At 41.2% G+C, this 21,931-nt stretch overlaps 1 protein-coding gene and 1 non-coding gene across 6 annotated transcripts in view; one reads left to right on the top strand and one right to left on the bottom strand.

The window, feature by feature from the left end:
- LOC104681778 (protocadherin alpha-C2) overlaps positions 1–20,269 on the bottom strand; it is a 230,324-nt gene extending 210,055 nt beyond the window's left edge. The window contains exons 1-2 of one of the 5 annotated variants that reach the window (XM_010388191.1): positions 2,386–4,752; positions 689–754 (exon numbers count right to left, since the gene is read on the bottom strand). In XM_010388191.1, coding sequence (XP_010386493.1) covers positions 689–754; positions 2,386–4,752 — 2,433 coding nt within the window. Of the gene's footprint in view, positions 1–688; positions 755–2,361; positions 4,894–8,582; positions 11,080–17,719 lie in introns of those variants that run through there. The other 4 variants (XM_010388184.2, XM_010388193.2, XM_010388186.2 and 1 more) reach the window with 4 other exon arrangements.
- A 1,233-nt stretch (positions 20,270–21,502) lies between these two features.
- LOC115896586 lies at positions 21,503–21,609 on the top strand. The gene has a single exon (XR_004056506.1). It is a non-coding gene; the product is annotated as a U6 spliceosomal RNA (small nuclear RNA).
- The last annotated feature ends 322 nt before the right edge of the window (positions 21,610–21,931 follow it).

The following is a 21,931-nucleotide window of genomic DNA, read 5'->3' as shown; positions in this document are numbered from 1 at the left end:
AAAGTCTCTAGACATTTCCCCAATTAAGACGTATTTCAAATTCCATGTTGAAAACTTGGGTTTTAGCTTAATTTTTATTCTAATTCTTGGTAATCACGATCTTTGAATCATCCTGGGTATTAATGGGGAATGAAGACTTCCCAATAAATAAACTACAATACATTTGTTCTTACATAAAGACATTTAATATATAAAGACATAATGGTAGCTATTTAAAAACTTTCTTTGCCTCCTGTATTCATAAAGTTCTTTTCATCCTGTTTGTCTAAACAAAAAATCAATCTAGTGAAAATAGCTTTATGCTCCCTCTCTATCGAAGAGCTACATTCACACAAACACACACACACACAAAGCAAAACAACAACAAGAAAACCCACCAACTTTCTGAATCAAACAGAAACCAGGGTACTTTCACTATTTGGGAACCCAAACTAGATTTTTACAAAATGATCATTGACATCAAGCACATTGGAAAAAAAGAGGAAGAATTCCATTTTCACACATTTCATTTGTAATATTTTCATTTACCAGGTATTTTAATGTACAGATGGGGAATGCAGCAGAATAGAAAAGGATGTTTATTTGGTAGCTATTCAATATTTATTTGGCATAGCATCAATATATCTGCGAAGCAAAAATTCCAAAGTCTTCAAAATGTCTTTGCCAAGAGTCTTGTTAGACAAGAATTTCAAGAGGCAAGCTGGATTTGAAGATTGAAGTTCCATATCTGAGAAGACAAGTACTTTGGCTGACTCTATTATATTCAAGAAGCTGATAACAGAACCAAATTTTTAAAATATTGACCTAAGATGGACACACTATGGTTACTACTTCATGGACAAGGGAGCAACAAAGGATAGTGGCAAAAAAAGGAAATAAAGAAAATGAAAGTCGGGGGAAGGAGAGGAGTCAAGAAAAGTGTCTATTTTACATGTTAGACCTCCCACACTGTCAATGAGTATTGACCAGATTTCAATTGGTTACTATTTCTCTCCAGTGGTAGGGAAACTTAAATGGGAGTCCAGGCTGGGCGTGGTGGCTCACGCCTGTAATCCCAGCTCTCAGGGAGGCAGAGGCGGGAGGATAGCTTGAGCCCAGGAGTTCGAGACCTGCCTGGGTAATATAGCGAGACCCCGTTCTCCACAAAAAGGGGGGAAAAAAAAAAGACAAAAAAAAATGGGAGTCCAACTAATTGCTAGAGGAGATAACCAAATATGTGGGGGGAGTGATTAGAAAAAAGTCTAACTTCAATTTTATTTGGTTCTGGTTATTTGGAGTTTTCTACTTACTGCATGGCACACATTAATAAGTAGGATGCTATTCAGAGAAGGTAACCAGTAATAACATTATAATATTGGCTTATCAAATTTATTTCATATTAACATCCTTAGTATGGTATGTAAAAGACACTAATGAATGAAAAGTTTTGCTAGTAGGGATAGTTTTAAAATTAGATACTATAATTATTTTCAAGATATTGTTCACATTGAAAATTATTTTTAACAAGGTTTAAAACATTCTTTTAAAATGAACATATAAATATACTACAGAGCTATTATTAAATGTTCACTTCATATTGATATTTTAGCTATTAGTAATAAATAAATTTGAACACATAATACAGTAGTATTATTAAAGTAGTATTAAATAAAGTAGTGATAAACTAAAGATGAACAAAAATACAATTCTAAATGCAATTGTTATTCTCGATTTTTCTCCCAACTGGGAAATCAAGAAACAATAAACAGTATTGCCAAATAAGAGCACAAGGCCGAAAATGAATCATATTCAAGTGAAAAAGAAGGATTGACACTCCAAACAAATGAATAACAGAATAAAAGAGGTTCCATAAAAGACAACAGGTGTAATGATCTAATTTTTGAAACTGAAGGTGGAAAGCATAATCAATAGGGAATTATAAGCATTTAGGTGAACTCATAAAATGAGCAAGTAACATTCGTACTAACAGGTGGTAGGAAGTCCAAATGAAAAGTGGCAAAAGATATTGAAGAAGCATTGTGTAGGGATAAATATAAAACGAGTCGAAATCAAATTCTCTAAATAATGAAACTCATCTAAGAAAAAATATTTGTCTTATACCCAGGCATTTAGCAATAAAGTAATCCTACTACTGCACCTGCTGACAAACAAAATTACAAGTGTGGATCTCATGACTTACTGCTGATTTGGTTCAAAAATTAGCAACAAAAATCTTAGCATTTTAACCACAAAACCAAAAAACTGGAAAAGTCTAATTATGAATCACATAATTCATACTTAACTATTAACGTATTTCCAAAATAGTGGAAACATTGAGGAATGAAAAAGACATTTTGGAAAGAATAAATAAAAATTACTCACTTTGACTGAGTGATCAACGTCCACATCCTGTTTCTCCTCTCTATCCCGGCTAATTGGACAAGGAGGAAGGCTAGGGCTAAAAGCCATGAGGTCGGTCTTGGGCAACTCCTCTCCAGAGCACACCCTCTGCTGCCTCTGCTGCGAGTATGACCAGCTCCCCATCGCGCTGGAGCACACCAGCGTGGGCTTGCCCGGCCCACACGCGCCTTCCGGTGGCGGCGCGGAGCACCTCAGAGCAGTATATAGCAGCAGTGTGAGCACCAACAGACTAGACACTGCGCAGATGGCGATGATCAAGTACACGTTGACATCCACCAGTGCAGCCTCAGGGCTCGTGGCGCCAGCGGACGCCCGGGACGAGGCCTTGGGTGCCTGGCCACTCTCCACCAGCGACACCAGCACAGTAGCCGTGGCGGTCAATGAGGGTTCACCGTGGTCCTTCACCAGCACCAGTAAGCGGTGGCGCGCGGCATCCACCTCGTCCAGGGCACGCGTCGTGCTGATCTCGCCTGTGTACAGCCCCACACGGAACGGGATGCGCGCGCCACCCGTCCCCGGCTGCAGTTCGTACGAAAGCCACGCGTTGTAGCCTGAGTCAGCATCCACTGCACGCACCTTCGCTACCACGTGGCCCGCACCCACTGACCGCGGCACTAGCTCACTCACTGCACCACCGATGCCACCCACCCGAGGCGTCAGCAGTGCTGGCGCGTTGTCGTTCTCGTCCAGCACGAATACCTGCAGTGTCACGTTGCTGCCCAGAGGCGGCACGCCCGCGTCGCGCGCGCTCACCTGAAACTGCAGCAGCTCCAGTTCCTCGCGGTCCAGCGGTTGCAGAGCGTACACCTTGCCGCTCTCCGCGTGCACCGACACGTAGCTCGACAGCGCGCGCTCGCCCACCCGCCGCTCCACCAGCGAGTAGGACACCAGCGCGTTCTCCTGCGCGTCCGCGTCCCGGGCAGACACAGTGAAGATGTGGCAGCCCGGCGGGTTGTTCTCCCTCACGAACACCGTGTACTCGGACTGTGCGAATGCCGGCGCGTTGTCGTTCACGTCGGCCACCTCTACGGACACGCTGGCCGTGGCCCACAGTGAAGGCGAGCCCCCGTCCCGAGCAGTCACCACCAGCTCATAGGCCGACACGCTCTCGCGGTCCAGGGCGCTGTCCAGCACCAACGAGTAGTAATTCTTGTAGGTGGACACCAGCTTGAAGGGGACGTGGGGCGTCAGGGAGCAGGTGACCTCTCCATTGACACCCGAGTCACGGTCAGACACGCTGATCAGGGCGATGACTGTGCTAAGTGGCGAGTCTTCTAATACAGGTAAAGATAGTGATTTAATAACTAACTCAGGTAAATTATCATTGATGTCTACAATTTCGAGTAGAACTGTGCAGTGATCTGACATCGGAGGATTTCCTTTATCCGTGGCTTCTACATGGATTTCATATGACTTACTTTCCTCGAAATCTATGTTACCCTTTACACTGATTTGTCCATTGACTGGATCTAAATGGAATTTTGACAGAATATCTGTTGACATGTCCGTATTGAAAGAATATACAATATCCTTATTTACTCCTTCATCCAAATCTGTGGCGTTAACGGTCACCACTAGGGTACTATTTGGTGCATTTTCGAATAATCTGACTTTATAGATCGTTCTCTCAAACGCTGGGGCGTTGTCGTTTACATCTAAAACAGTGATCTTTAGTTGAGTCGTGCCAGTGAGCTCTGGTTTCCCACCATCAATTGCTGTTATTTGTAAATAATGCTTAGGAGTGTCCTCTCGATTTAAATTTTTTTTCAACACGAGTCCAAGGGATTTAATTTCCTCATCATTTCTTTTAACGTTCAAGGTAAAATATTCAGTGGAATCAAGACTGTAAGTCAACAACGAATTTGTTCCGATATCTGCATCTGATGCGCCCTCTAGCGAAAACCGAGAGCCAGGCTGTCGGGATTCGGAAATAAACAGATTCTTTACAGCCATTGGAAAAACTGGCGCGTTGTCATTAATGTCCTTCACTTCCACGTCCACATGGAAAACCTGCAGCGGCCTGTCCACGATTACCTCCAGGTGGATGCTACACTCTGAGCTCCACCCGCACAGCTCCTCGCGGTCTATCCGAGAATTCACAAACAAAATGCCATTCTGCAGATTTACCTCCAGAAGGTCCCCGTGTGTTTTGGACGCCACCCGGAACAGGCGCGGCACCAGCTCCGCCAGCTCCAGCCCCAGGTCCTGCGCAATGCGGCCCACGAAGGTGCCGTGTTTGGCCTCCTCGGAGACGGAGTAGTGGAGCTGGCCACTCCCCACCTCCCAGGCTGTGAGAAGCAGAAGAGAAAGCAGCAGGCACTGGGCTCCAGGATCTTCTCGCCAGGAGAACATTGCAAGCATTTTCCAAATATTAGATTGCCTTTACATTAATCCAAACTTTAAAAATAATTCCAGTTCCCTATCTTCATTTCTTAAACTCCTCGGTGTTAAATTTTAGAGAGGATGAAGCAAAGCAGTATCAGAACACGTAATGCACGCTCTCTTTTGGGGAGAAAGACTTTGTGGTGGACAGCGACATCATGTGGCTAAATGTGTAAGTATTAAATATGTAAATATATCTTCTTTTCCTTGTATGTCGTTTGAACGTTCCCAAAATTTGTAGTTTCAGTTGTAATATCCTTCGGTCACTCCTCAAAGTCCTTATATTTTATCTAAATATTTCCTTAGAACTTTTATACTAGTTCACTATCAATTGTGCTAATTCATGACATACAGTAAAATACTGTGATTCCTGTTTTAACAGTGGACATCTGTTGGAAATGTTTCCCATGTGACAGCCACTTTTCTACTTGTCTTAATGGAATTATCCCGTTAAACTCTCACAATCCTCTGAAATAGGTTTTAATATTATTCGCTTTTTGTAAACACATAGAGGTTAAGTAAAACGATATTAACTGTTGGTACGATGGGATTTCAATCTGATTCAAGATAACTTACCATTAACCTCTTTACCTCCCAAGCTACATTTTAGAGAAAAATCAGATCCTTTCAGATTAATGATCATCAAAACATTGAGACATTTAAGTATTTAAAAGTGTATGTGTGCTGTGTATATTAAAACATACATGTATCTATTTTATATTATTACAGCAACTGTTAATTTTTTTAAATATGTACATTTATGGTTTTTTAAATTTGTAGAATGTCTATAATTCCCTCCCATGCCCCTTTTTCAAGAACTACGGCCGCGTCAACTGTCTTGACTGTTACTTACATAAAGATTTCAGAAGTCAGTCCTTTACAGAGAAATTCAAACAGGAAATTTGTTTCCTATTGTGGGAATGTGATTTGTATATTTGCTACATTCACATCACATCAATTAAGAATATATTAGGTTTAATTTTCTCCACACTGTTTATGTATTTGAATTTACCTGTATATACTAAAATGTTAACAATATAAAATAATTATGTTTTTGATGATCTCCACTCCTGATGAATTTCTAGATTCCAGCTTCTTTAAAAGTTGTTACTTGAAAGAATTGATGATTTAACCAACCAGTGAAGGGAGAAAAGTAACCTAGGAACATAACCCAGTGTTTACTCAACATATTTAACACTAAATAATAAAACATTCTAAAGATCTCTGTGAATTCAGTGAGAAGCATGAATTCTCTCAGCATTTGGAAGTGGGGCAAAGAAAATTCATGGAAAGAGGTCAAATTTAGAGAAATAAAAGAATGTACAAATTTTTGCTTATAGCCAGACCATTTCAAAATAAAATCAAGTATGTGATTTAAATATTTGGGGGAAAAGTTTTCATTTCAGCTTTTGTTTCCTGTGTACTCACTAAATGGAAGCCAGGACTGCAACTTACTTAGATTTTATTATTCATATTTAGAATAGGATAAATTATCAATTGTTGTTTTTGTGAATAAATAAATTAATATTTTGAATTAACTTTTTCAAGCAAGATAAATAAAAATGTAAGTTAAATTAATGATATTTGTTAATATCAAACTTACATAATTTCTAACTGATTCTATTGTGCTATATTATGAAGTAAGTAAACATTTAAGAATTATTTCTGAAAAGCATGGAACTAAGAAATAATTATAGCTATTAATATTCCAGTTACCACTTTGCTGAATTTTGAAAGATGGTAGCTAGTTTGAAAATGAGAGATAAATTTAAAATTTTTAAATTTCATGGACTTCATATTAATGAGATGTCTTTGACAACTTATTGTAATACTATGCTTTTCAGTACCTTTAAGAGTTATACTCATTGCAAAATGGGATGTCACATGGGAATTTATAACAGAGTAGACTCCATACTGATTATTAAGAGATAAAGGTAATATTAAAGGAAATATGATTTTAAAAGATTGAGCTATTTTGTAGATAAAGTATCAGTGAATAGTTTCTACTACCACCTAGACATCTCTTAGACAACCAAGAAAAAAATGTAAATAAGAATTTTTAAAAAACTTATAGAGCAACAGATTGTGATTCCTGGAGATTTGGACATATGTGAATATAATTTTAAAAGCGTATCATTTACGCTTTTAACATAGTGGTCAAGTATAACTTGGAAATGGATATTCTGACCTAACTATGGAATGGCTAAAGGTAAGATCACTAATGGAAGTTAGTTCCATGATTTATCAATATGCACATATACTTAGAATAAACAGCAAATAACTGAGAACCAAGCAGTAGAGGACTGTTTAAGACAGTTATTTTATTGCAATACATCTTCCTTTGGTTGGAAAAGCTAAAAAAATTATTTCCAAGGGTAGCATTTACTTGTAGAGTTCAGTGTTTTAATTACCCAAAATAAATGTTTCAAATGAAAATGTAGTCATCCAAGACCAGACCTCACCTTTTGGAAAAATTCCAATTCCATTAGGAATATGGATGCTTCCAAGTAAAATTGAGTGAGCTCACATTAATAGAAAATGTATTCCCATGCATAGAATTAGACGCCAGAAAAAGGTACTCATTCTCTGCAGTGGGAGGCTTGCACACATTGGCCTAATGATAATGATACTGAAAGGATGATTTATCAACTGTTAACATAAAGACTGGGTAGTCTCCACTTAAATGAAGAAAAAGTCCCACCACCTGAACAACCCCAGTGTGATTTTTAAATGTTAAGATTTTCAAATTAAACAAAATAGAGAGGGTCTCTTTTCTCAGTACTCTCTATTTTTGCCTGATAACTCAAAAATTTTATCAGTGTGAAATCTTTATACCAAATAATGGGTTATTTTACTTATAAAAAACATGCTTAAGATTAGCAATTATTCCTAAGTGCTGTCATTTTGTTGTAACAACCTGTGCTACATACTTTTGGAAATTCTGGCATTAAAATATCCACTCAGTCTGCTTTCAAATACAAATAAAAAGGTCAGGCGCAGTGACTCACTCCTGTAATCCCAGCACTTTGGGAGGCCTAGGAGGGAGGATCACTTGAGGCCAGGAGTTTGAGATCAGCCTGGCCAACATGGTGAAACCCCCCCACCCCCACCCCGTCTCTACTAAAAAGAAAAAAAAAAAAAAGCCGGGCGTGGTGGTTGGTGCCTATAATCCCAGTTACTCAGGAGGTTGTGAGGCAGGAGAATCCAGGAGGCAGAGGTTGCAGTGAGCTGAGATCACACCACTGCACTCCAGCCTGGGTGACAGAGCAAGACTCTGTCTCAACAACAACAACAAAAGAAAAAAGAAAAAAATGTAACTTATTAACTACTGCATAGACAAGGGCATTGTTGATCCAAAGCTAGTTTGAAAATCTAAGAAATGTCCAGGATATAGGTTATTCCAAACACTATCTGACAGATTGGATAGACAGTGTCAATTGAAAATATGTATTATATAATCAAATTCTTTAATATCTTCCGATTGTGATTTTCAGTTTTTAAAAGAGAGCAATGTTTAATTTACAAATTTTGTTGAGGTGTTTTTCAGGCTTTCATGGTCTATTACTCATGACTTAATGAAGGAAATGCCAAAATGTAAAAATAAGAAAACAGTTTTGTAGATTGTTTAAGTAAATTGTTCAGTAAATGCAAGAAATTGATCTCTAATTCATATTCAACATTGCACAGTAGGATGATATAAAATAAATGAGAAACTATGAATCTAAATAACTAGTAGAAATCATATAGAATTTTTTTAAAAGAATAATTTTAGAATTGGCAAGAAAAATTAAAAGACTCACCTTTCCTACGTATTCTGATTCTGAGTGCTGTCTCTCTTCTGTGGAGTCTGGACCTTGAGATAAGCTGGGGCTGAAGGCCATGAGATCCGTCTTGGGTGGGTCCTCCCCAGAGCACACCCTCTGCCGCCTCTGCTGCGAGTAAGACCAGCTCCCCACGGCGCTGGAGCACACCAGCGTGGGCTTTCCGGGCACGCAAGCACCCTCAGTGGGCGGCACCGAGCACCGCAGCGCCGTGTACAGCAGCACCGTGAGCACCAACAGGCTGGATACCGCGCAGATGGCGATGATCAGGTACACGTTGACATCCATCAGCGTAGCCTCTGAGCCCGCGGCGCCCACCCACGCCCGCGACGAGGCTTTGGGTGCCTGGCCACTTTCCACCAACGACACCAGCACGGTGGCCGTGGCTGTCAACGTCGGCTCTCCGTGGTCCTTCACCATCACGAGTAGGCGGTGGCGAGGCGAGTCAGTCTCGTCGAGGGCACGTGTCGTGCTGATCTCGCCCGTGTACAGCCCCACGCGGAACGGGATGCGAGCGCTGCCAGTACCCAGCTGTAGCTCGTACGAAAGCCAGGCGTTGTAGCCTGAGTCCGCGTCCACTGCACGCACCTTCGCCACCACGTACCCTGCACCCACCGACCACGGCACCAGCTCACTCACCGCGCCGGCAGCGGTGCCAGCCCTAGGAGCCAACAGTGCCGGCGCGTTATCGTTCTCGTCGAGCACGAACACCTGTAGAGTCACGTTGCTGCCCAGAGACGGCACGCCCGCATCCCGCGCGCTCACCTGGAACTGCAGCAGCTCCAGTTCCTCGTGGTCCAGCGGCTGCAGCGCGTACACCTTGCCGCTCTCGGCGTGCACCGACACGTAGCTCGACAGCGCGCGCTCGCCCACCCGCCGCTCCACCAGCGAGTAGGACACCAGCGCGTTCTCCTGCGCGTCCGCATCCCACGCTGACACTGTGAAGATGTGGCAGCCCGGAGGGTTGTTCTCCTTCACGAACACTGTGTACTCAGGCTGTGCGAACGTCGGCGCGTTGTCGTTCACGTCGGCCACCTGGACAGACACGCTGGCGGTGGCCCACAGTGAAGGCGAGCCCCCATCCCGTGCGGTCACCACCAGTTCATAGGCTGACAGGCTCTCGCGGTCCAGGGAATTGTCCAGCACCAACGAGTAGTAATTCTTGAAGGTGGGCACCAGCTTGAAGGGGACATGGGGCGTCAGGGAGCAGGTGACATGTCCATTAGTACCAGAGTCGCGATCCGACACCGTGATGAGAGCAATGACCGTGCCCAGGGAAGCGTTCTCTGAGATGGGAAGTGAAAGAGACGTTATTGAGACTTCCGGTGTGTTATCATTGATGTCCACAAGTTTTAATGAAATTTTACAATGTCCTGACATTGAAGGGGTTCCTTTGTCAGTTGCAGTGACCTGAATCTCGTAGGATTTTGCTTCTTCATAATCTAATTTTCCCTTAGTTCTGATTTCCCCTGAGCTGGGATCTATGGTAAACTTAGTTTGTATAGTGGAGAACACATCACTACCGAGTGAATATACAATCTCGCTGTTTGATCCTTCATCTGCATCAGAAGCGTTTAATTTAACCACTAAGGTCCCATTTGCAGTATTCTCTAACAATTTTACTTTGTAAACTGATTGGGCAAAAGTTGGTTCATTGTCATTTACATCTAATACCTTAATAAGTATTTGAACGGTGCCCGTGAGCTCAGGTTTGCCCCCATCAGTAGCCACCAGTAACAAATTAACCTCAGCAGTTTCCTCTCTGTCCAGCAATTTCCCCAGCACGAGAGACAAAGTTTCGCTTAGTTCATCATTTGTCTGTATATCTAGGAAGAAAAACTCACTGGAGCTGAGCTTGTAGGAGAGAAGAGCATTTACTCCTATATCTGCATCAGATGCTCCCTCTAGAGGAAACCGAGAATTAAGCAGCCTCGATTCGGGAAACCGGATAGTCTTTACTGTCATTGGAAATATTGGCGGGTTGTCGTTAATGTCCTTCACCTCCACGTCCACATGGAAAACCTGCAGCGGCCTGTCCACGATCACCTCCAGGTGGATGCTACATTCCGCGCTCCGCCCACACAACTCTTCGCGGTCGATCCGAGAATTCACAAACAAAATGCCATTCTGCAGATTTACCTCCAGAAGGTCCCCGTGTGTTTTGGACGCCACCCGGAACAGGCGCGGCACCAGCTCCGCCAGCTCCAACCCCAGGTCCTGCGCGATGCGGCCCACGAAGGTGCCGTGTTTGGCCTCCTCAGTGACGGAGTAGCGGAGCTGGTGGCTCCCCACCTCCCAGGCTGCGAGGAGCAGAAGCGAGAGCAGCCATGTCCAGCCCTCTCGGCCCCGTCTGATAGAAGACGCCATTACCAATCCGCAACGATTGGATCAAATTAGAGGAACATATTTTGCAAAAAATTTAAATATTCTAGTCTCTGTTAAAGTCCTGCTTCTTCTTCCTCCGCTTCTCTGAAGTAACAAAGGGGCTCTGGGTATTTTTCTTCCTAGAGAACACTCTATGGTAGACAGCGACATCATGTGGCTAAAACGAAGGCTCTACTGTTTATTCTGTAGATTTAAAACTAGTCAATTTTCTGGTTTAAGTTTACTCATAGCTTTCATCTTGGAAAAAATACCTATTTTAAGCCCTAAAATATATTACCTTTTTACCCTTTTTTGCTCTGGTAAAAAAAACACACACAACATAAAAATTAAAAACTACCATATTAATGTACTATGTACTATGTGAATGTACTATGTACATAAGTGTACTATGATTAAGCGTACATTTCAGTAATATTAAGTATATTCACGTTGTTACGAAATTTTCATCTTGGAAAACAGAAACTCTATATCCATCAGACAACAACTCCCCTTTTCACCCTCACTCCAGTCTCTGGTAACCACAGTTCTATTTTCTATTTCTATGAATTTCACTACTTTAGGTATTTCATATAAGTGGACTCATACAGTATTTGTCTTTTTGTGACTGGCCTATTTCACTTAGAACAATGTCCTCAAGGTTCATCTATGTTTTAGCATGTGACAAGATTTATTTCCTTTTTAAGGCTGAATACTAGTCCAACGTATGTATACACCACATTTTGTTTATTCATTCAAACATCCGTGGACGGTTTCTCAAGGTTCATCCATGTTGTAGCATGTGACAGGATTTCTTTCCTTTTTAAGGCTGAATAATAGTCCAACATATGTTTACACCACGTTTTGTTTATTCATTCAAGTATCCGTAGACATATGAGTTGCTTCCATCTCTTGACTGTGTTGCCATGAACATGGGTGTGCAAATATTTCCTTGAGACCCTGCTTTCTTTTTTTTTTTTTTTTTTTTTTTGAGACGGAGTCTCGCTCTGTCACCCAGGCTGGAGTGCAGTGGTCGGATCTCAGCTCACTGCAAGCTCCGCCTCCTGGGTTCACGCCATTCTCCTGCCTCAGCCTCCCGAGTAGCTGGGACTACAGGCGCCGCCACCTCGCCCAGCTAGTTTTTTTTTTTTTTTTTTTTTTTTTTTTTGTATTTTTAGTAGAGACGGGGTTTCACTGTGTTAGCCAGGATGGTCTCGATCTCCTGACCTTGTGATCCGCCCGTCTCGGCCTCCCAAAGTGCTGGGATTACAGGCTTGAGCCACCGCGCCCGGCCGACCCTGCTTTCAATTCTTTTGGATATTTACCATTTTTCAGTCTCTTCAAATGAAGAACATAGTAATCAAAGGTATTTTAGTCCATTGAAAATATATGTGTATATATACTGTTGTTTTGTGATTTAATTTTGATTTTTGAATTGTTCACAGATTTTTGAAATTAATAATTTATTTGTTTCTCATTTGGATAATGTATTATTAATTTAGAATATTTCCTTTTCTATTACATTTAGACTTTTATGCAAGAACAGTACAAGTGATCTCTTTTTTAGTGTTAATTACTTGAGAATATCTTGTTAATTTTTAGCTGATCCCTTCACATTAAAAAAAATGAAAATAGAATAAAGATAAGATGAGAATGAAATAAAATGAATCAAGGAGTGGGATATCATACAAAATGCATAATAAAGGGTCACTTTCAGTTACTCTAACCATGTCACAAATTTTGTTTTCAGCTTTCTAGAGCAAAGAGAAAAGTAAGATTAATTGCAAAATTTGCAATGTCCATAAGAGAAAAGCAAAGCTCTTGTTAAGAAAAGCTGGCTTTTTTTCCAATAACAATTTTTTCCCTCATGTACAGTATCTTAAGATACTCATTTGTACCATCTATGGAAGTGTGTATTTATATTAATCATACTCTAACAATGAATCCCAAGTTAACTGATTTAAGCACAAATAAACCAGAGAATCCTTTACTGACTTGTACATGGAAGTGGGTGATTAATTACTGGTTTCAGGCAGAACTGGGTCTACACCCTTCCATAATTCCATAAGGAAAATAATCTCCACATTTATAATTCCTATTCCCCTGCTGACCATCTTCTCAGGTAGACTTTTCCCAGTGTGCTGGCAAAATGTCCGAAGTAGCTTTCTAGACTAAAAATTACTAGTTTATTGACTCTTACCAGAAAGTGCCCTTTTCTAACAGTCCAGCAAAAATCCTGGATATTACTTCCCACAGCCCAGTTTGTATGATGTAAATTTCCTTTAGTCAATAATTGTGATTTTTCTCACATTGGCTAGACATAGGTCCATTTGTTCATTCTTGAAGCCAGGAAATGAAATCAGCTCCACCTAAATTATGTGAAATGAAAAGTGGGAGGTTGGTTCTTATGTGAACTGAAAAGTGGAGGTCATGGCATGTACCCAAATTCTCCTGGAGCTTAAACAGATGGCAGATAGCTACAGAACTGGTCATTACAGCATTATGTAGTTGCAAAGCAACTGCATATGTGTGACACCCAGTAATTATTGCTTAATCTATGGCCAACATTGACCACTGTTGACACATAGAAGGAATTATACCTAGAATCCAGATGCCAGCTTCAGGAAACATGACTTGCTTGAGACAATTTCTGCAATCATGTAAGGTAATTATACTGGATTTTCAGAATGACATATGTGGGGGTGTAAGAGGCATTTTGTGCTGTTATTTAGGATTTCTGAGAACATAGAATATTTCCCCCTTCCCTCGGAGATAGAATACTGTTGCCACATATGCAAGCATATTTCCCCCACAATGAGGAAAAGAGACTAAGAAGCCATGCTCAGCAAATCATCCTTCCTCTCACTGCACTTGATATCTCTTGGTACCTGTTTTGGGTCAAAGATACCCCAAAAGATATCACTTTTCTGAGGTTCAAATAAGTGACTTTATTTGGAATAAAGGTCTTTGCAGTTGTAACAAAGACGAGGATCTTGATATGAGATCATCCTAGATTAAAGAAGGCCATAAATCCAATGATGGTTGCCCCTTATAAAAGACAGAAAAAGAGAAGGCATATAGTAACACAGGAAAGAAGGAAATGTGAAGACAGAGGCAGGAACTGGAGGTATGCTGCCACAAGCCAGGCAATGCCAAGAGCCACCAGAAGCTGGAAGATGCAAGAAAAAATTTTCCCCTAAAGTCTTCAGAAGAAATGTGGCCCAGGCAACACCTTGATTTTGGACTTCTGGCCTCTGTAAGAAAGAAGAAATTTATTCTTACAGAGACTCTGTAAGAGAATAAATTTCTGCTATTTCAAGCCACCAAGTCTGTGGTAATTTGTTGCATCAGCCCAAGGAAACTAATATAGTACCCATATTGCTAAAATTATACCCTTTGCACCTATCTACGCAACTGTATGTCCCTTAACGTTTACATGTCCAAGCACTCATTCTTGCAAAACCTTCAACCTAGTCTTTCACAAAACTACTAGAAGACCCTAGAAGAAAAAAACAACAAAGGGAATGGATCCTAAGCAAGAAAAAAGAAGGAATATCTATGACATTTTAAATTTCAGCTTATTATTTTTCTTCTGCTACCTTTTATATTTAAGAAAAAGTAATCAAAACACAGTAGATTTTTTCCATGGAATTCAAGTTATCTAATCTGCTTAATGGTCAGATGTCTTAGTAAAAAGTGTCAACAATAATGTTCTCCTACAGTTGTATTTCCTGTTGTAAAAAAAAATGCCCTCCTCTTAAAATTTGTTCTGTTCATATTAGCTTAATGGCAGTGGGACCCCAATACATATGCTGTTGTGAGTTAACATTCAGTTTTTGCTCTAAAGTAAACATAATTTTATTTCTTGCTCCTACAGAGTCCTTTGTAGTTTTTGGGGACTTCCTATGACAGCTTTTCTCCACATGTTGGCTCAGAATCCTGGATTGCTTTGACTTTATGGCATCTCAGTATCAACCAGTGCTTATGTAATTGCTGTAACAAGAAAAGACAGCAGAAGAGTCTTTCACTGGCAGTTACATAATTCTGCTTGGAAGTGACACACCATTCACATTTCATTGGCCAAAGGAAATCATGCAATCGTGCTACTTGAAAACAACAAAAAAATGAAATCCTCCAGCATTCTCAGAGGAATATTGGTAGTGGCTACCAACACAAACCATTTCTCATTTTCATCTATTTGCATCCTTCACTGACCACAAGCCTCTAAGGTCCCTCAAATGATACCTTACTAGTTTGTGGAAGAAATCTCATGAAGAAAGATAAGCCTATTGAAAGTTGTGTTAACTATATGAAGATTTGGAATGGAGGAAGAACTTTAACTACCAATGGGAAATCCATTCATATTTACATTAAAATAAATACTAAGTGACAATACCACTCCACAATCATCTTTTCCTCCATTCTAGAATTACCTTTTCATAAAATTACTTTTCAAATTTTGTACTCCTACACCCATTTATTTTGGTTTAATAGTAATTCACTATTATTTGTGATTCACTTTCAAGTTAATAAAATCAACTAACCTAGAAAACTAAATAAAGAAATATTGAATGTATCTAAAGGCAATTCTAAGCCTGGACATTAATATTGTTAGCAAATGAAGCTCTGGGGACATAGTAATGTGAATTGGAAAGAGAAATTATTTTGTGATTTTCTGATCTATTTTTTCCAATTTTATAATCCTACAAAGTTTGTCTCATATTTTGAGGAACTGGGACATTTTCTTGGCAACATGATCCTAAGATTTTTTTTTTCTGATTCTTGCCAAAAGGCTGAGTATGATAATATATTAAAAGTTATAGAACATGCTTACAGCCTATTTTTTTTTTTACAATACTCTAAGCAACAACTCTGTATCAACTCAAATCTCTAGAAACTTAACTAGCAAATTATATTAATTTCTCATAGAATGTCTTCACAATGGGACATTCATGTATGTTTGAATGTTTGACAAACAAAAATACATTCATTTAATATTTAAGTAACTTCAGAAGTAAACATAGGAAATAAAATTTAACATTACGCCCTTGACTGAATGACTAGCAAACACAATGATGTCTACATCAAGGATATTTCCGTGGGTTTTGCAAAACTGCTATAAAACATGATGCCCAGTATATTGCTCAACCTTTACACAATCATCAGTAATCAAACCTTCTTTGATTTTGTAGCAGAAAGAGGCTATTTTTTCTCTCTTGAAGAAATGGTATAGAGAATTTCCTTTTATTGTTATTTTTTATGCTCCTATATTGACTTACAGGACGGTAAGCATTGGGATTTGCACTCAGCCTAGGCTTGATTTTTGAAATCATGACTCCCATCTTTCTCTTGATCTTTTACTTTGGCCTTAAGCAGATTTTTTAATAATTTGCTTTTGCAAATTTCTTCCACTGTAAGCTACCTTAAACATTTTAGGAAAGGTAAAGAACCGTATGACAGCAAGCAAGTTTTGGATATCCTCAGGAAATTTGAAGAAAACTTAGTAATAATACTGAACTTAGTTTTTCCGAGCCTCAGCACCTTTATCCACAAAATGTGACTAAAGTCTTCATAAAATCGTAGGAAGGATCGAATGAGCTAAAAAGTAAAGGGTTTTAGAACATTTGTGAGTGAATGGGAGGAATGGGAGGTGCTTAATAAGTGTTTCCTAACTGGATCCCCAAAATAGCAAATACATGCAATATTAAGCCTTCTAGACCCAGGGGAACTCAAGGCTAATGGCATCAGGAAATTGTTCACAACGACAATGAAGTCGTGGTTGTATGTTTTCATAAAGAAATTAAACAAATCGCCCAATAAATGGTGTTTTTGTTTGGTTGGTTGGTTGGTCGGTTTTGGTTTGTTTTTGTTTTTGTTTTTGTTTTGACGGAGTCTCACTCTGTTGCCCAGGTTAGAGTGCAATGGTGTGATCCCGGTTCACTACAACCTCCACCTCCCAGGTTCAAGCGATTCTCCTGCCTCAGCCTCCCCAGAAGCTGGGATTACAGGCGCCCCCCAACCATGCCTGGCCAATTTTTTTGTATTTTTAGTTGAGACAGGGTTTCACCATGTTGTCCAGGCTGGTCTCAAACTCCTGACCTCAGGTGATCTGCCCACCTCGGCCTCCCAAAGTTTTGGAATTACAGGCATGAGCCACCGCCCCTGGCCAATTAAATGTATTTTAAATTACATTTGCTTAAAACTATTCAGTTTATTGTTCACTTTGAAACTTACCCACGTAAAGGAAAGGCAGATGATTTCTGTAACTTTGTCTAGAATTGTTTGTCCGGGGCTTGACATTTTACAAGAAAAGATAACATAATAAGTTACCCTGAATATATCACTGTTATTTTACTACTTTGAGATCTTGTGTTAAATATGATCAACGTTACCTTATATTGTACCTTGTATTGTAGCTTTTTTTAACCTGTCGGAAATAACCGGAGCTGCAGGGTACAGCTGAGCTGCTGATCACCATCCCCGACGTTAATGATAACGCCCCACTGTTTGACCAGGCCGTATTTCTTGATTTAAATAATCAAGAAATATGACAATTTGTCCCTACATTTTTCTTTGCTTTCTAGTTCCATTCGAGACAAAATTGGCATTAATAGGATATCTACATTCAATTGTACCATTTATTTCAACGTTAGTGAACACCTTGAAGACATTGTTTTAAAGTGATATTTGAAAAGATGATTAGACAAGTTAAATGTGAAAACTATTTAAAGCCAAAACTCGAAAGTTGGACTTACATTACCAGAAAGATCCAAATTTGCTTCTGGTTGTTCATTTCTTTCTGACGGGTTAAGACTTGGAGGTAGGCCTGGGCTGAAGGCCATGAGGTCCGTTTTGGGTGGGCCCTCGCTAGAGCACACCTTCTGCCGCCTCTGCTGTGAGTTCGACCAGCTCCCCACCGCGCTGGAGCACACCAGAGTGGGCTTGCCCGGCGCACATGCACCCTCGGTGGGCGGCGCTGAGCACCGCAGCGCCGTGTACAGCAGCAGTGTGAGCACCAGCAGGCTGGACACCGCACAGATGGCGATGATCAGGTACACGTTAACATCCACCAGCGCCGCCTCTGGGCCCGCGACACCCACCGACGCCCGCGAAGAGGCCTTTGGAGCCTGGCCGCTCTCCACCAGCGTCACAAGCACAGTGGCCGTGGCTGTCAGCGCTGGCTCACCGTGGTCCTTCACCAGCACCAGAAGGCGGTAGCGCGACAAGTCAGCCTCGTCCAGAACACGAGTAGTGCTGATCTCGCCCGTGTACAGCCCCACGCGGAACGGCATGCGCGCGCCGCCTGCCGCCGGCTGTAGTTCATAGGACAGCCACGCATTGTAGCCGGAGTCGGCGTCCACTGCGCGCACCTTCGCCACCACATGACCCGCGCCCACCAATCGCGGCACCAGCTCACTGACTGCACCGCTAGTACCACCCACTCGAGACGCCAGCAGCGCCGGCGCGTTGTCATTCTCGTCCAGCACGAACACCTGCAGCGTCACGTTGCTGCCCAGAGGCGGCACGCCCGCGTCGTGCGCGCTCACCTGGAACTGCAGCAGCTCCACCTCCTCGTGGTCCAGCGGCTGCAGCGCGTACACCTTGCCGCTCTCCGCCTGCACCGACACGTAGCTCGACAGCGCGCGCTCGCCCACCCGCCGCTCCACCAGCGAGTAGGACACCAGCGCGTTCTCCTGCGCGTCCGCGTCCCGCGCAGACACCGTGAAGATGTGGCAGCCTGGCGGGTTGTTCTCCTTCACGAACACTGTGTACTCGGACTGCGCGAACGCTGGCGCGTTGTCGTTCACGTCGGCCACCTCCACGGACACGCTTGCTGTGGCCCACAGCGAAGGCGAACCCCCGTCCCGCGCGGTCACCACCAGCTCAAAGACCGACAGGCTCTCGCGATCCAAGGCGCTGTCCAGCACTAACGAGTAGTAATTCTTGAAGGTGGACACCAGCTTGAAGGGGACATGGGGCATTAGGGAGCAAGTCACCTGCCCGTTGGCACCTGAGTCACGGTCAGACACGGTGATGAGGGCGATGACGGTGCTGAGTGGAGCGTCCTCTCTGATAGGCAAATACAACGAAGTGACCGCCAGTTCCGGAGCATTATCATTTACATCCAGCACTTTCACCAAAACCTTGCAGTGATTTGACATCGGAGGACTTCCTTTATCAACTGCCTTTACTTGAATTTCGTAGGATTTTGTTTCTTCATAATCCAGTTTATCAATTAACCTGATTTCTCCTGAGCTGGAATCAACTTTGAATTTTTCTTGAATGTCACGAGAAATACCACTGTCAAAGGAAAAGACGACTTCACCATTTGCACCTTCGTCAGCGTCGGAGGCATTTAATGTGGTCACTAATGTTCCATTTGCTGTAGTTTCTAATAAGTGGACTCTGTATACGGCCTGATCAAACAGTGGGGCGTTATCATTAACGTCGAGGACAGTGATCAGCAGCTCAACTGTACCTTGCAGCTCCGGTTTACCCCCGTCAGTGGCTGTCAGTAATAAGCGAAGTTCTGGTGTTTCTTCTCTATCCAAAGATTTTCTCAATTCAAGCCAAAGAGATTTACTCAATTCATCACTTGCCTGTACATCCAAAGAGAAATAATCACTCGGGCTGAGGGTGTACGCTAGAAGAGCGTTAACACCAACATCTGCATCAGCAGCTCCTTCTATCGGAAAACGCGAATCCAGGAGTCTAGATTCAGGAATAAATATTATTTGTTCTCTGCCTCTGAAGACGGGTGGATTATCGTTAATATCTTTCACCTTCACCTCCACATGGAAAACCTGCAGCGGCCTGTCCACGATCACCTCCAGGTGGATGCTGCACTCCGCGCTCCGCCCGCACAGCTCCTCGCGATCGATCCGAGAATTCACAAACAAAATGCCATTCTGCAGATTTACCTCCAGAAGGTCCCCGTGTGTTTTGGACGCCACCCGGAACAGGCGCGGCACCAGCTCCGCCAGCTCCAGCCCCAGGTCCTGAGCAATGCGGCCAACAAAGGTGCCGTGTTTGGCTTCCTCCGGGATCGAGTAGTGGAGCTGGCCGCTCCCCACCTCCCAGGTTGCGAGGAGCAGAAGCGAAAGAAGCAGATCCTGGGCTCCCAGGCCTCCTCTCCTAGAAAACACCATTGCAAAAGGACTACACCTTTTTTATGCCCTCCCCTTACTTCAAAATCATGCTATTTTTATCTAATACTTCCAATCATTTATCTCTTTACCGTTTCTGTCTTCTTTCAGGCGGTGACAAAATGGAGCTTCCTCCTTTACTTTTAGTGATCAGTAGCTCCTTTTGACAAGACTTTGTGGTGTACAGCGACATCATGTGGCCAATGTAAATTTTAGATCCATTCATTGATTTTCAAAATGCAACCTCTATACCCGTCTGCAATTTATTCAATGCAATCATTTTCAATTTTATGTCCTTTGAAGACCCAGGACATTTCAAATATCATTGGAGAGTGTGTAATCCAGTATTTTCCTTTGGTAATGATTACAAACATATTACAATTGAATTAGAAACTTTAAGATATACTTAACCTCTCCTTACATCATTTTATTTAAAACAGTTTATCAGCTCATATATTTTTATTATTAAATATTTGCAACTGAATGTCAAAGTTTTAAAATAAGGTACTTTGACTGATATGATTTACCTTATTCTAGCATAGCTTGGGTGTTTATTTTTTAAATGATATTATGCACACACACATACATATGCACATGTATATATAGTTATCAGGTACTTACAGATGACATTTTGGAAAATTTCTGAACACATGTAAAATTCCTTTAACGTCGTATGAACAACTTCATCATTTTCTGATACTTTAACTGTTAGAATAAAGATATTTGTGACATTTTCCTTTGTTGCTTGTTATATAACATAATGACCTACATATTGAACTTATAACTCTAACTTCCAGAAGTCAGTACTCCTAACTGAATCAGTGTCCACTAGCTCTTTTATTCCTATGTTAAATTTTCAGCCATGCTTTTTTCTTATCGAGACCAAACATTGTCATATTACAACAAAAATCATATGGATATTGAATCGCAATATCAGAGACACATACGGAGAGTCTTAATAGAGTCCATAGTCAAAAGAAAAATGTAAATCTAATGCAAAGATAGATTTAAAAATAATTTGAGAATAACCTACTTATTAATAAACCTCTCTTTCAATTTCAGTCCAATTCATAGTCAGAATCCCATAGCTACATCTTAGTTTGACTAAGAAATGTGATCAGAATAAGCTATCACTAGTTATTTTTTTAAAGGAAGAGCCATAATGTTTATATTTTAAGTACTAAGAATAGTTAAGAATATAAATGTGAATAAGGATTATTTAATCCCGTATGTCTTCATAATCAGAAAGCCTAAATCCTTGTTTACTTGATAATTAAGATACAGATAAAACATGGAGCTATTTTATTTTTAACAAGTCGTTTATATATTTTAACAGTTCAATGTAGTAATTGCTTTATTACAAAAGATGGAGCAATATAAAATACATGAATAGTGCTCGCTTCAGCAGCACATATACTAAAATTGGAACGATATAGAGAAGATTAGCATGGCCCCTGCGCAAGGATGACACGCAAATTTGTGAAGCGTTCCATATTAAAAAAAAAAAAAACAAAAAACAAAAAAAAAAAACATGAATATTCTCTTAGTCCAAAAGTGAAGCAAACTTTGAACTTGGAAACATTCTAAAGCTTAGTAGATTTAGAGAACATTGTCAACATTTGGAAATGCAAAATACTTTAATGAGTTATACATTTTGAAGAATGACACAGTGGTGAACTCTCTGGGTTTTTGGCTTATCTATTCCAGACTTGGACCTGAAGAAGCCAACAGCCAGAAACATTATTAGGTACTGATGCAAAAAGCTCAAAAAATAAAAAGCATGCTCTTTCTAGACCAAGGACCAAGAAATAGGCAGCCTAG

The sequence above is a fragment of the Rhinopithecus roxellana genome, chromosome 3, assembly GCF_007565055.1.
Source record: "Rhinopithecus roxellana isolate Shanxi Qingling chromosome 3, ASM756505v1, whole genome shotgun sequence".
Taxonomy (NCBI): domain Eukaryota; kingdom Metazoa; phylum Chordata; class Mammalia; order Primates; family Cercopithecidae; genus Rhinopithecus; species Rhinopithecus roxellana.
Note: the sequence above shows the minus strand (reverse complement) of the source record. Positions and strands in the feature narration are given on the sequence as shown.